Source organism: Cibotium barometz, chromosome 56 (assembly GCF_041138505.1).
Source record: "Cibotium barometz isolate CiBa-2024 chromosome 56, ASM4113850v1, whole genome shotgun sequence".
Classification (NCBI taxonomy): Eukaryota; Viridiplantae; Streptophyta; class Polypodiopsida; order Cyatheales; family Cibotiaceae; genus Cibotium; species Cibotium barometz.
The window spans coordinates 10,493,104-10,507,430 of NC_141101.1; the positions used below are offsets into that span (position 1 = coordinate 10,493,104).

Here is a 14,327-nt window from a genome sequence, read left to right on the forward strand (position 1 = left end):
CCGACTAGTAAGTAAAACATGCATGTCTTTCTATTACATTTTTCTTTTCTCTTTTTCTTTGATGTTGTCATGGAAGTTTAAAGTGAGTTACCATGTTATGCAGAGGCAATGGCAATACACATGACAAGCACCATATCGTATGATCGATCATTGGGACGGGAGAAACGTAGGAGAAGGTGTATTTTTCTTGATGATGAAGCAAATGAGAAGTAGTCTTTTGCATAGCGCTATTTTTGGATTATGTGGATTCATGCTTTCCTGTCCCCCCACACAGACTCATAGCTTCATTTTTTGAGCTTGATAGATGATGTATTACTTGACTCTTGTATTAGGTGGATTGCAGGTCTATGTCATAAAGGATTCACAAGCCATTCTCTTGTTTTGTTGGTACTTTTTGTAGCTTGATGATTAATGTTTTTCTGTAGCTTCATAAGATACATGAGTATGTTTAACGCTAGAGATGTTAGAACCCTGAAATCATGCACATCGCATGAATTTGGTTCTCACTTGAACTAAAGAACAATGAACCTTCTTGTTGGCAACTTAGATGATTTAATATCACATTCATGGACCTTTACTAAAATTGCACATAGTCCTAGACATGATGAAATTTGCCCAATATATCTCTTAAATCCATCTATAATACTTTTGTTGATGATGCGTTTTTCAAAATTTTTCTCTGTATTGACTACAAACATGTAACAAGGACCTAATTGTTTGCCTATTTATTTCCTTTGATGTATCTTCCATGTGCACCTTGGTTGAGGGTGTCACACTTTGCACTAGCTCCATCTTTTCATGCATTGGATCATGTTGCTCTCTTGGACAATCCTATAGCCCCCTCTTCCCCCTTGGACTAGTCCATCACGTAGACTCACAAATTGGACTACCCTCTTTTTGAAGCTTCTTGTTTGTGCCACCTTACACTTTCTTATTGTCTTAAATACATATGACCTTAATTATTGATAGATGATGTCTTCTTCTTAAATTCAAACCCTCCTTATCATTCATAGTAAAACTCAGCTTTTATCTTCTCATGAAGGAGCACTTCTTGAGTTTGGATATATGCAAGCTTTATGCATAAGTCTACCTATATGTGTGAGTAAGGTGTATATGTGAGATCCCATGTATCTAAGAATATTTAAAATGATGCTTTGGACAATCTTTAACAAACTAACCTTGTTGCATTCCAGTTCTATGTCATGACATGCCAGTTTGCATTCTTCTTTATTGTTATTAAACAACTCCAAGTAGCCAACCAGTTAAAGCATATTCTTGTGGCTCCTCTTTCAGGAGGTATTGTATTTCATAGGGAAATAAGGTTTTATTATTATCTCGAAATTGTTGCTCATAAAATACCCTTGCTCGCAACGCTCATTGGTTTACGCTCATTGTATTGACGCACCCCTCTGATACCAATTGTTGGAATTAGGGTTGCAAGAAAGCGCACAAATCTTGGAGAAGAAGAAGCAAGAATGCACACAACACATAGTGTATTAGATTGTGTCAATGTACAAAGATAAGTTAGCCCTAGAATAATGGGCGTATATACAAGCCGGGGGAAAAAACCTCCTAAGGAGGGAAAAAGTGCCCCGACGGTCCTAAGTGTGTTCACACACATCACTGCCTTTATGTATGTCAACAAATATAGTTTCTAACAATGAGTTTATTTGCTAAATATCAAGGAATATGTATTGTGTATATCATCCTATACCACAATTTATTATTAGAATTGGAATATATATATTTTATTCCTCAACTTGAGTTGCACATGACAAACCATTGCTTGGGATAATATAGTTTCCAGCAATGAGTTGATTCACAAAATATCTATTGAAGGCATCTGTAGTATGTATACCATCCCATACCACATATTGTGATGGATTAGGGCAAACATATGTAAATCTACTACAGATTTTCCTAAGCTTGAATTCGTCCTTTACTGCTGGACCAGCTCCACAACAAGAATTTATAGCTTCTTTGAATCCTGGAAAATTTTAAGAAAGAAAAATAGAACACATGAGCCATGGAATGATTAACAATAATTAATACACCATATAGATTAGCAGAACTAGTTTACATGAGCTATAGAATGATTAACAATAATTAATGCACCATATAGATTAACAAAACTAGTTTACATGTTTGTATATGATAGTTTTGGTTCAGATTAAAGGAGGATTGTTGTTTAATAAAGATAAATCAGTTAGATTTTTTTACATCGTGTGATGCCATAAAAAATAATCCATAATTTTTTACTTTGAGCTCAGTAACACTCATTACCAATGTAAACTCTTCTTTTAAGTTTTACACTCTAAAGCTATAACTATAATAAGTGTGAAAGGCTCCTCAGTGAGACTTGTATTACATTTATCTTAGTTTATATTATAAATAAAAATACTAAAATGCATAAAGACAGAAGTTAAGATGTGCATGAAAAAACTATTCTTTAAGATCTCTAACATTCACATTATGTATCTAATTTAGTTTCAATGACAAGTTAAGATGTGGATGAAAAAATATTCTTTAAGATCTCTACATGCAGGGTATGCATCTAATTTAGCCTTGAGTATGTCTCCTCCTCTTGGTTAGATAATCTCATAGAAATTACCTTAGAATATAGAAGATGGGTGCACATGGGCATTCAACACATTTTCTTTTTTCCTTCAAAAAAATACAAGAATTTCATGTATATGTGGACATGGGGGTTCCATTCATCTAATGTGCACACAACACATTAAGAACACACACTTTTTGAAGTAGGTGAAATAACATATATAAAACGGGCAAGACTATTTATATGTCTAAAGACCTTCGAAATACCTATGCGTAAGTGGTAAACCAAGGTACAAAATTTAGTATTTCCTCATAAGGGAGTGCATAGAAAATCCACACTTGTGCAAAAAGGATAAATCTCAATTTAGATCTTGCACAAAGCATGCACAAAGGATGCACTCACTAAACATAGTATGTACCAAATGACACCCCCCTTGGAATGTAAATACACATGAGTACGTTTTAAACATTCTCAAAAGTGTAAAGAAGTCATTTTAGGGAAATCCCACAAGGCTCCCTTTATTGACAGGTGCATTGGTTTAGTTTTAACATGATATTTGTTTACAAATACCATGAAAATACTTTTCAATGTCGTTGACAATTTTAGAATAAATCCTAGCAAGAAATACATAATTTTGAGGCTCTCCGGCATAGAAATTCCTCCTTTCCCTCCCCTCCCTAATCTTTAAAATAATAATAGGAAAATATTGAGTAAAGAGACCCAACACATACAAGTCCATTTTAATTAACCCTACATAGTGACCATCCTCACATAGTGACCCAACACATACAACTCCATATTAATTAACCCTACATAGTGACCATCCTCACTTGGCTCACTCTAAGAATACCACTTCCAGTTCTAGTCAATATATCTCATCTTGACTCCTCCTTTTCTTTCTAGCCAAACTTCACCCTATTGCTTTCTCTATACATCCCAAACCCCCTAACACGTACACATGCATGTGCACACACACACATGCACATACATGTGTGTGCACATGGGGAGGAGGGAGTCAGTGAGGAAGAGAGACTTCTGACTCATTATTAAAAGGCCTAGTTAAACATTTATGGTTATGTTTTCTTTAGAGGGAGATGGACGTATGTCAGTGGGTGAGTGTGAACACTTAGTTTCTTGAGGAGGAGGAGGAGGAGGGGGAGATGTCCACATACTTCTTTTATATGTCTAGCATATAAGATACTAAATAGCAAGCTAGCATATAAGATACTTCTTTTATACTATATACTAAATATCAAGCTACACTAAAATAGAAAGGAGGGATAAAATCTAATATCACTACCTATGAAACAAGATATTTCATCATTTCCATGGAGATTTTTTTAGTGCATTGAGTCAATGATGGTTCAATTTTCAGCATGTTATGTTTGAGAGCTTAGTTATCTATAATTTGCTTGTTTACTATGTGCTTTCTTGCAACCCCATGCAACTTTTATACATACCTATCATATTGAGGAGGAGGAAAAGTCCCATGTTGGCCATTTCAGGTGGGAGTTAAAGCAATAGAAATTGAAAAGGTTGAAATCAACATTAGGAGCTCTAATAATTTAATAGATATTGTTTAAAAAAAAGAGATCACAAATAATTTTTTATTTAAGCATAATTAACTTGTGGAAACTATAAAAAAGTAAAGCAGGCACTTACCCTTTGCACTAGGATTTGCCACAACATCTGTATAAGCAGTGTAAAAGTCCACATACATGATATTGATGTCAGCATACTTCTCCTTGAGCCTGTCCAACTCATCCAATAACATCTTATTATGAGCTTGGTCCAATTGATTGACCACTTCCAAGCAACCTAGCTCATCCAAGGTGCCATTGAATAGCTTCAAATAAAGGGGTCCACATCCTTCAGGCCCAATATTAACAATAAGGAATTGTCTTGCTTCATTTGTATACAAGGTCTGAAAATTGCAATGGTAGTTGAGTTGTTAGGAAATGTGAAGATTATATTAGAGCATAAGATTCTCTAGAAATATATAGTCCTGAGAATGATTGGTCCTAAATAATGATTGGTACAAAAGAGATGTAACAAGAGTCTCAAAATCCATAGATAAGGGTTTTTTTAATCTCTCTTGAATGCTATATGGGAGTATGACTAAGTTGAAGGCACCCCACCCCACACATAACAACACCACCCAATAGAACAGGTATGTGTGCATTTTTATATGGGTGCCATATAAAATCATTGTACCTCAATTGCTTGAATCAAGCTTCCTACTACAGTAGGCACAAGTTGTAACTCCTTTGCATTTGTAAGGAAAGGCTTCCTCATTGAACCAATTCGGACGTCTTGGCTTACGAAGACAGAACCATAGTCATTTCCCCCAATGTTTAAAAAATAGAGACCCTCCGAGAAGCTTTGAGGGCTAGGCAGCTTTATATCTAGGTGTCAAAAAATCACATCCAGAAAAAAAAATCACACCCAAAAAGAAAAGTACTATCAATTCTCAACAAATTAAAACATTTTACTATGGTTATAGTAAGCCATTATAATTGTTAAAGTGAAATAAGTAATATGGTTAATTATGATATCATACATGAAGGTGTCATATCTAGTTATAGTTATGATTATAATTGTTATAATAGAATTAGGAATTATGGTTAATTAAAATTGTTATAGTATAATTAGGTATTATGGTTAGTTATAGTAGAATTAGGTATAGTGGATTAGGTATTTGTGGTTGATTATTATTATAGGAGAGTTATATATAGTAAAACAAGGCATAGTGAATGTATTATGATTAGTTTAGTAGAAGTATATACAGTAAACAAGGCATAGTAAATCTAGGTATTATGGTTAATTATGATATTATGGAAGGATTAGTTGGTAAGGCTGATTACAATTGTTATAGTTATCTAAGAACAATTAGGTAGTAAGGTATAGTAAATCTAGGTAAGGCTGATTATAATTGTTATAGTTATCTAAGAACAATTAGGTAGTAAGGTATAGTAAATCTAGGTATTATGGTTAATTATGATATCATAAATACCTAATTGTAATTATGGTTAATTACAATTATTATGGAAGGATTAGGTAGTATGGCTGATTATAATTGTTATAGTTATCTAAGAACAATGGTTAATTACAATTATTATGGAAGGATTAGGTAGTAAGGCTGATTATAATTATGGTTGATTACAATTATTATTGAAGGATTAGGTAGTAAGGCTGATTATAATTGTTATAGTTATCTAAGAACAATTAGGTATTATGGTTAATTAGTTATTTAAGAACAATTAGGTATTATAATTGTTATAGTTATTTAAGAACAATTAGGTAGTATTATGGTTAATTAGTTACTTAAGAACAATGTCTTAATGATATGAGACACCTGAAGGTGCGCTGCTTGCAGCCAAACGCTTGGTTTGCAGATGCCATCCGAGCTGCACGCTGACCAGATTATCGCGCGTAACTATGTTTACACCGCCCTCGAATAGCAGGGTGCCGGAGCCTTGGATGCTGGCGCCGGCGACCGCGTAATTCACACCGTTTGAGAAATCCGTCCCAGCCTCCTTGTACGCCAAGTAAGGGTTCAAGAATGGCAAGCCCACGGACTGAGCTGCAATCCACATTAATCCCAATCGATAATTAGTCGTCCCTAATCACACAATCGATTATTAATCCCATGCATCTCTAGGGCTAATTATACGCCTGCAGTTCGCTGCTGCAGTGAATCCATCCTGCAAATTAGTCTCTACATATCACAGATGATTACTGTAGAATAGTATTTCTGAATTTTAGTCGTATTATTCACATCGATTCGCAAAATGATAATTCGTCGTCCCTTACACTTTTCCTGCTGCAGTAAATTAATCGAACCCTAATCAAGATGATTAATGTAGAGTAGTATAGTTGCATTGAATATTCAGAATTAAGATGATTAGTCCCTAATCAAGATGATTAATGTAGAGTAGTATCAGTAAATTAATCCAGAAGATTAAATTGGTCGAATAATTAAGATGATCGACGTAGAATAATAATATTACGACTTTTTGGTTATATGTACAATCTCATATTCATATCAACGATTTCGATTTGAGTATTTCAAACAGTGCTGCATTAATCGAAAAGATATGCGCCTAGATCGAGAGGGTTATGATTAGAGAGTACAAAAAAGCATGCGATTAACAAGGGTAATTATGATTAACCTAAAAAGTCGATAACGAGACGGCCATCGCAGTATCGCGAGGCGGGCCGTTTGAAGAAAGTCTCGCCGTATGGTCTGTCATTGGAGGTGAAGAAGATGGGGTTGGTTTTGATGGCGTTGCCAGTGTCAGTGAGGGAGTCCCCAAAGGCAAACACAGCAGGGTAGGAGCAACCTGCATTCACCACTCCCACAAGAGAAACTACCATACATAGGCATATTAGGGTGCTAATCCTCCAACTTGCACTTGTTGATGATGATGAACCCCCCATTAGCCTTGCACCTTGCATTAGCCCTTTGCTACACTAAGGTGGGTGACCATAAGGTCCTTTGACTCCTTTGCTTTATACTATGCAACACTCCTTTTGATATCTCAAAGAACATAAATATACCTTTTCAAGGGTTTGCTTAAAAAATCATATGGAAGCCTTGTACCTTTCAATGCCATAACTATCTATCCCAAGCGTCCTTTTCTTTATACTAAGATTTATCTTACGGTTACCCTTGCAATGCCATAATCATATATAAGAGCCCTTTCCTTTATACTTAGATTTATACTAAGGTAATTAGTGACCATGAGGTCCATTCACTCCACTATGCTATTGCCCCTAAGGTTAGGTAAGGTCATGAAGAGGGGGACATCCGTCATTTGCTTTACACCTATATGAGGGATCCGCTATAATACACACAACTTTTGGCCCCTCATTATTATGACCCCTTTCACCCATGTGCCTTGCTCCATAGCATTAAATAACAAGTCGCACAATGAATTTCAAAGCCTCACATTTGCCCCCTTTGATTGATGGCCCTTCATGAATAGGGCCAATATAGGAGGTCTCATATTAACACTACTAAGCAAGGCATATCATCTCTTTCATTACTTTGACCATCTATCCATCCTTTGATAAGTTTTGCAATGTATGACCTAATTATACCACAACACAAAACCTCTACACAGTTATTTTCCCTCATGATTACCTTCATTTTCTTAAAGACATTGGAAGTTGGCCTCCAAACCTTTGGGTTGCCTACCATGCTAACAAATAATAAATGTGAGGTTGTTCTACCTTCATTTTCAACTAGGTTCAATTTTGTGACCACTTTATATTTGAAAGACACTCAAACTATGCATAAGCACAGAAGTCTGTTGTAAAATCACATCACCACCTAATATGCCCTACCCCACCACTCTCACCAAATCTTCACACCATTGTCCTACTTTTCAACCCAATATCAAGTACACTTTCGTATTTTTCCGTTACTAGCATCCACAATATCAAAGGGGTCAATTGAAAGTGTTAGATCACATGAATGAGCCCATGTGCAATATGGAGAATTGGATGGCACCAACAACATCAGTAAGGGTATGCATAGATTACTCTCCACCACTTCATTTATTTTTTGAACTTCAAAAAGTGAGTGTATTTGTTAGAATTCATAGATTATTTTATTTTTGAAATATTATCAAACATTGTCAAGTTTATGTAGAGGAAAGAGGTCATTTTCAAGAGCAAGGATGCAAAGATAATTTAATGGGTCCTTTGGCCATTGAAATGTGTGCTTTGGTAATATGGTAAGTGCAATCTTTGTTGTATTAAGAATGCTATTTTTCATGCTTAGACATGTCAATCAATGTGTTTAGAGAGGAGCGAACTCTCTCTTAAAGATAATTCTAAATGGATAAAAAGATTTCAAACTCTTTTGGAGATTTTACTCCCTTTTCTTATGTGTGTCCTCAAGACTAATCTCCATCCATGTCTTTCATCTTCTCCTTTTATTAGTCTATAATCTATGATTCTATGATGATATGACAAGATCATAATTAAAAAATAACTTAGATAAGAGATTATTCACATATCAATACTCATCAATGGCATTGTCTAGTGATCTTTAAATATTCCATTCATCAAAGATATCAATTAACTAGTTTTATAGTATAACAAAATTAAAATCAATTCATGTCAAATCACCTTTTAAGTTTTACATAATGGATGAATGTGTGAATGAGAGTTTAGTTACATGGCATTCAAGGTCCATGTAATAGAAGGACAATCTGACAATACCTATGTTTTACTGAGACTAGAAAAACAATCTTACACGTGCCTATGTTTTAATGAGACTATATTAAATGTTTTTCCAGCTTGGATCCTTAAATATACCTACTATGGTCCTATGTACCTTATATGTGTTTAGATATATAATTAAAAGAACCTACGATTATTCACCCTCAGTGAGAAAAAACATAATTTGCTACATCAATTATGTGCACATCATAATAATAAAATAGGTATATGAAATTTTACTATAAAGTCTCTAAATAATTTCTTTGAAATTACTTTAGACATCACACAAAAAAAAATTACTTTAAATAAATAGGCAAAATTTTTCTTATAATCAATGTAAGAAAAAAAATTAAAAGGAAAAAGAAATCCCTCACAATAATTGGTCGATTTTGGCACATAAAACATATCACTAAAACTGGCATGTACTATGCATGTCATGTGGAAACCATCATGAAGTGATGCTCTAATATTTTCTTCAACATGAATTTTTCAAGATTATATGTTTTGTTCTCTCAACATGCAAACATTTTAAAGAATCACATCGATTTTATTTAAAATTATATTGTAGTTTAAATAAGGGAATTCGTGAAGAACGGAGGAAAAGCAATGGTGCTCTTATACTAGAGTTGCTAGCAATACTTATACAATCATTAAAAAGGGTAAAGGTGAGTAACATTTTTAAGAAAATTTGTTAGGATGTGATATGCGTGTCTATGGATTGATCAAAACTCTTTTTAAAATCTCAAGAAATAGATTTACGAGAGAAAATAGGAGTTAAAGTGACATTGTATTATTTTTCACAATAATTTCAAACTTAGAATATTCATTTGAATAATTAATGAGCAAGAATATAAAGCTAGTATATTGTGCTTTATTTAGCTTCTTTCAATTGTTAAGTGTGATATAGCTTCACATAAGTATTTTATTAAAGATTTTATCTTAGGCCTCTAACCAATATGGCTACAATGAATAATCTCTAAAAGCATATTCTTTATGTAGTATGTTGTCAGATAATGTAGCCGCATGCCACCTTCACTACAAGACAATGCTGTCATACACGCGTTTCATACACACGATAAATTACGAGCGCGTGTATGGTCGCGCATGTATTTGAATAGAATCGGCGCGTATATTTTGGCATTTACATTCGCGTGTATATTTGCATTTATCAATGCATGTATAAGCGCGTTTAAATACATGCAATAATACACGCATCAATACACGCTGCCATACACGCTGCTATACACGCATTAATACACGCTTGGCAAAGAAAAACTGAAGAAAAACTGAATTCCTTTACAAAATTAAGAACAATTTTCTTTAAACCATCTCATAGTACATTACAGTATATATCATTACACAATCCCACTACATGCATTTACAACAATGAAATATATTCAAAAATAAATCATGCATATGAGATGATAATTAAAAGACAACACATACAATAGAAATGTCATCAATTTAGAACGATATAGTGACGGATTGGTTAGGGTTCGATCTCATCTTCAATAAGATCCATCCTTGCCAAACGATCAACATCAATATCCATTTGATCAATTTGTAAGGCTACGATTAAATTTATTCCACTATCGATATTCTGTACTCCATTGATAATGGTATCGATGTCCTGATCATCCTCATCAACATCACCATCATCCTCAATGGTAGGGTCATTCTCATGATCATGAGAAATGGCACGCTCATCCTCATTATCATGATCATCTCTTATTTCTTGATCATCAATCACAACATCTTCATTGGCATGTTCGACATCATCTTCATTGCGGCTTGTTACATCCTCCATATGCTCCATATCAGTGAATGTATTATACATCACTTTGGAACGTGGTGCAATAGGGATGACGTACCACCATTTAATGTCGTGCACCATTGGTAGATAGATAACCTACTCAAATACACATACTACAGTAATTAATTAGCATATCAAAAGTCAAGGGGTACGCGAGCTTAGATATATATGTACATGAAACACATTAGTAAAAAAATGCATACCTGCTCACATTGTTGTGGCAATACAAGCCTATCTTTCTTTGTTTGCCAAAACTTTGTAGAGTCAATAGTTACATAGCCACTTGCATGGCGTTTTATCATTGCATCAGGCCCTTTTTCCACCACGTTCATTTGCCATTTGACATCCAAAACATACACAAAGAAGCGACGAAAGTCAAGCCTAAATATGTCTTGAATTATGCCACAATAATCATCCATTTTTCCATTAGCTCCCTCAAAGCTACTAATGACACCGCAATCTTGTGTATTCCTCTTTTCATCAATTCTTTGTGTTAGAAAATGCTTGCCTTCACACCATATAGCATTGAACATAGTGCACTGGACCAAAATAGAAGCAATATTTGTGTAAGCAATGTGAATAAATATTAAAAGCAAATCACTTACAACTAATGCAAAACATTAGTTCTATGTACCTTTAACATGCATCCTCGTGCATACTCCCATTCTTCTGCCGTGATATGCAGCCCCTCGTCGCTCTCTTCTCTCTCCATTTCCTCATGCAACCAATCAACATGGATATCATTCGGAAGTGTTGCTAGATGCTTAGGTACGCCATACGAGAGCCATGTTGCCTCTGAAAGAGAGCTCTTTCTGCTTGCCTTTTTGTCTTTGCATCCTCATATCTTGTAACCCATCTGCTCATCACATCACTATTAAGGATGCAAGTGAAATTGAGATCATCAATCAATGTTCTGTCAATTACTTTATTCTGTCCTTTTCCTTGAGGCACAATAGAGGTTATCCTCAAGTCCTCTTCATTGCTCCATAGTCGTGGCAAAGAGCTATCCACCTGACCAAGAAATTTTGAAATATATACAAGAGACTCTTGTATCAACCAACCCTCGGCCATGCTTCCTTCAGGCCTTGCACTTTGCCTCACAAAGTCTTTTAAGGTCTTCATGAAGCGCTCTAGGAAGAACATCCAACGTGCATGCACAGTACCACATAAAGCGATTTCGTCCACTAAATGCACAATGAGATGTAGTTGACTTGTGAGAATGGTTCGCGGAAAAGTCTCCTCTACCAAACAAACCACCTCCACTGCCATAACACGCGCATCATCCAACGTGGCTGGATCAATTGCTTTGGAACTAACATATCTGAAAAATAAATAAATAGTACGTTATACCTCATGCACGTTCATTTTGCAAGGTATAATGAAGGGTGATCTGACATGGGTTTTACATACCTCACAAGCTTGCCCATCTTATAAATACATTTTTTCAAACTCTTATTTGCACAATGGTCGTCGATGCTAGTAGGTACTATAAATTGCACACATAAGAGCACATGTATGTATGGTTTATGGCATTACAAAATTTAATTTCAACGTACAAGACTTGGAAAACACTTACTTGAAGCATCTTGTGCCAATCGTGGGACTTCAACCCATATAGTTGCTCAACGCCTCTTTTCTTAGTGGTTGTAAAGGCTCCCTTCAATGATCTCATGCATCCAGTGGGAGTACGCAAAGTGGTGATGGCCTGCTTTACCTGCTTCTCCATGGTGCAGGGAGGCGGAAGATGAACGTGCCCACCCACCTCTCGTGGCCAAGCTTGACGCATACGTCCTGCGACCCGCAAGTCCTCACGTACGCTAACATTGTCTCGTTTACCAATAATATGTTCCCAAATACCAGATCCCACATTCTTGAAGATGTGCATGGGATCAAGAAGATGGTTGATCTTAAGATGGGTCCAATATGGTAGCCAAAAAAAAATGGAGTGCCTACACAAGGGATTGTTCTATGTGACCTTTAATCCAATTAGAGACTACACAAAACAAGATTGAAAAAACATTACTATACCTGTTCATACCATCTGGAGGAAGAATATTTGTAGACTCCCAAATACGCTTCCAATCTTTTGTACGAAGTGTTTGTGGAGGAATGTTACTCTTACTAGCAACATATTTAGGATGATCTGAGGGGAGAAATCGATGATGATTATCGAATATGGTCTTACACAAACCGTCAGCATACTCATGTACTAACGAAGGGCCACAAACAGGTTATGCATGTTTACCCGATGTTTTCAAACCTGTTAAAATATAAATAAAAGTTAGAATAATAAAGTCAATATGTATAATTAATATATATAGCCAATAGTATTGTGCTCGTACAATGCATCCTTGACATCGATTACACATACATTTGATCCGTTGTCCCAACCACACATCGCGATTACGATGACGCATTGTCTCGTCTTCCCCAGAACTGCTTGAGGAGGTTGATGACATCCTATGTACAAACCAGAAAACACAAAATCATAATATGTTTTTAATGAAAGTATAAAAATCGCGTGTATTAACGCGGCTATTTCCTAAAAATTGCGTGTATTAACGTAGCTATTTCTTAAAAATCGCGTGTATTAACGCAGGTAATTCCTGCAAAACGCGTGTATAAACGTAGCTAAATTATCATACACGCGAACATACATGCGTTTATAAACGCGACGGTCTGTTTAAACTAAAAATAGCCTGCCTTCCCCAAATAAAGATTTTGAACTAACAATACTGTTCTTTTTCGTTTTCGCCTCTTCCAACAGAAAAGAAACCTAAGTGCAAGGAGGGAGAAGAGAAGGAGCACACATGGGAGGAAGCCGACCAAGAAAGAAGACTCACTTTTCCAGAGGTGAGTTAGTTTGTCCTTTGCCTTGTCTCCTTCCTCAGATTTGTTTATGCTATTTTCTCTTTGCTTTTTGGGTTTGTCTCCGTCCTTTTGCTTCTGTGCACACGATTTTGGGTGAATGATTCTGACAGGGGCGACAGTGGGCCTTTTATAAGGACACATTGTTGGAGTCGGTCCCTTTCAAAAAAAATTTTGCACAGGTCGCGTGTAGAAACGCGTGTAAAAGCGCGTGTATCCTGTCTGCACAGTCTGTTCACGCGGATATACATGCATTTCTGGACGGGTGTATACACACATTTTTTGACGCTGCGTTTCCTGTTTCTATGGTTTGCAGGCTGATAGGTGACTTGAATGATGATATTTGTGTGTCAAGAGACAGCCCATGATGTACATGAGGATTATTTTTGCAGATTCTTTATGGATATTCCAGGTTCTTCATCCGATCCATTTGCGTACAGCAATTGGCTGATGGAGATGCTAAATCATTTTGGGCACCATCCTGGTCCAATTGAGCTTACAGAGTACATGTATGCCCATCCCCCTCCTTCCATGCATGGTGTCTATACCCCTACCGCGAGTATCCAGGGCACTCCAGTGCCGTCTATGCCTACTACGAGTTCGACGAGACGGCATGCAGCTTCTCCTCTTCCACGTCCACCGAGTAGACATACATCATCCCAGACACACTCACGCACACCCTCACAGCCACCATCACGTGCTCCCTCAGAGCCACCGTCACGTCAGGGCTCACAGCCACCGTCACGTAGACAATCCCCTAGTCGTGACTCCACCCGCAGCAGTAGGAAGAGTGGGAGTGGAGGATGCGGCGCGGCGGGTGCTTTGGTGGGGGAGGTGGGGGAGGTAGTAGGGCACGCG

At 36.4% G+C, this 14,327-nt stretch overlaps 1 protein-coding gene across 1 annotated transcript; it reads right to left on the reverse strand.

The window, feature by feature from the left end:
• Positions 1 to 1,477: 1,477 nt before the first annotated feature.
• On the reverse strand, positions 1,478 to 7,110 carry LOC147606876 (acetylajmalan esterase 2-like). Its single transcript, XM_086790948.1, has 5 exons — positions 6,730 to 7,110; positions 5,913 to 6,140; positions 4,772 to 4,962; positions 4,220 to 4,481; positions 1,478 to 1,987 (listed from the first exon to the last, which is right to left on the reverse strand). Exons 1-5 carry the CDS (start codon positions 7,013 to 7,015, stop codon positions 1,749 to 1,751), a joined length of 1,206 nt encoding a protein of 401 aa, XP_086647074.1. The 5' UTR covers positions 7,016 to 7,110; the 3' UTR covers positions 1,478 to 1,748.
• Between the last annotated feature and the right edge of the window lie 7,217 nt (positions 7,111 to 14,327).

Coding starts and splice junctions, on each gene's coding strand:
- LOC147606876 (XM_086790948.1), bottom strand. CDS start 7,015: ATGCAAGGTGCAAGGCTAATGGGGGGTTCATCATCATCAACAAGTGCA. Junction 6,141..6,729: donor TCTCGTTATCGACTTTTTAG/GTTAATCATAAT, acceptor TGTGGATTGCAG/CTCAGTCCGTGGGCTTGCCA. Junction 1,988..4,219: donor GGCAAATCCTAGTGCAAAGG/GTAAGTGCCTGC, acceptor AAAATTTTCCAG/GATTCAAAGAAGCTATAAAT.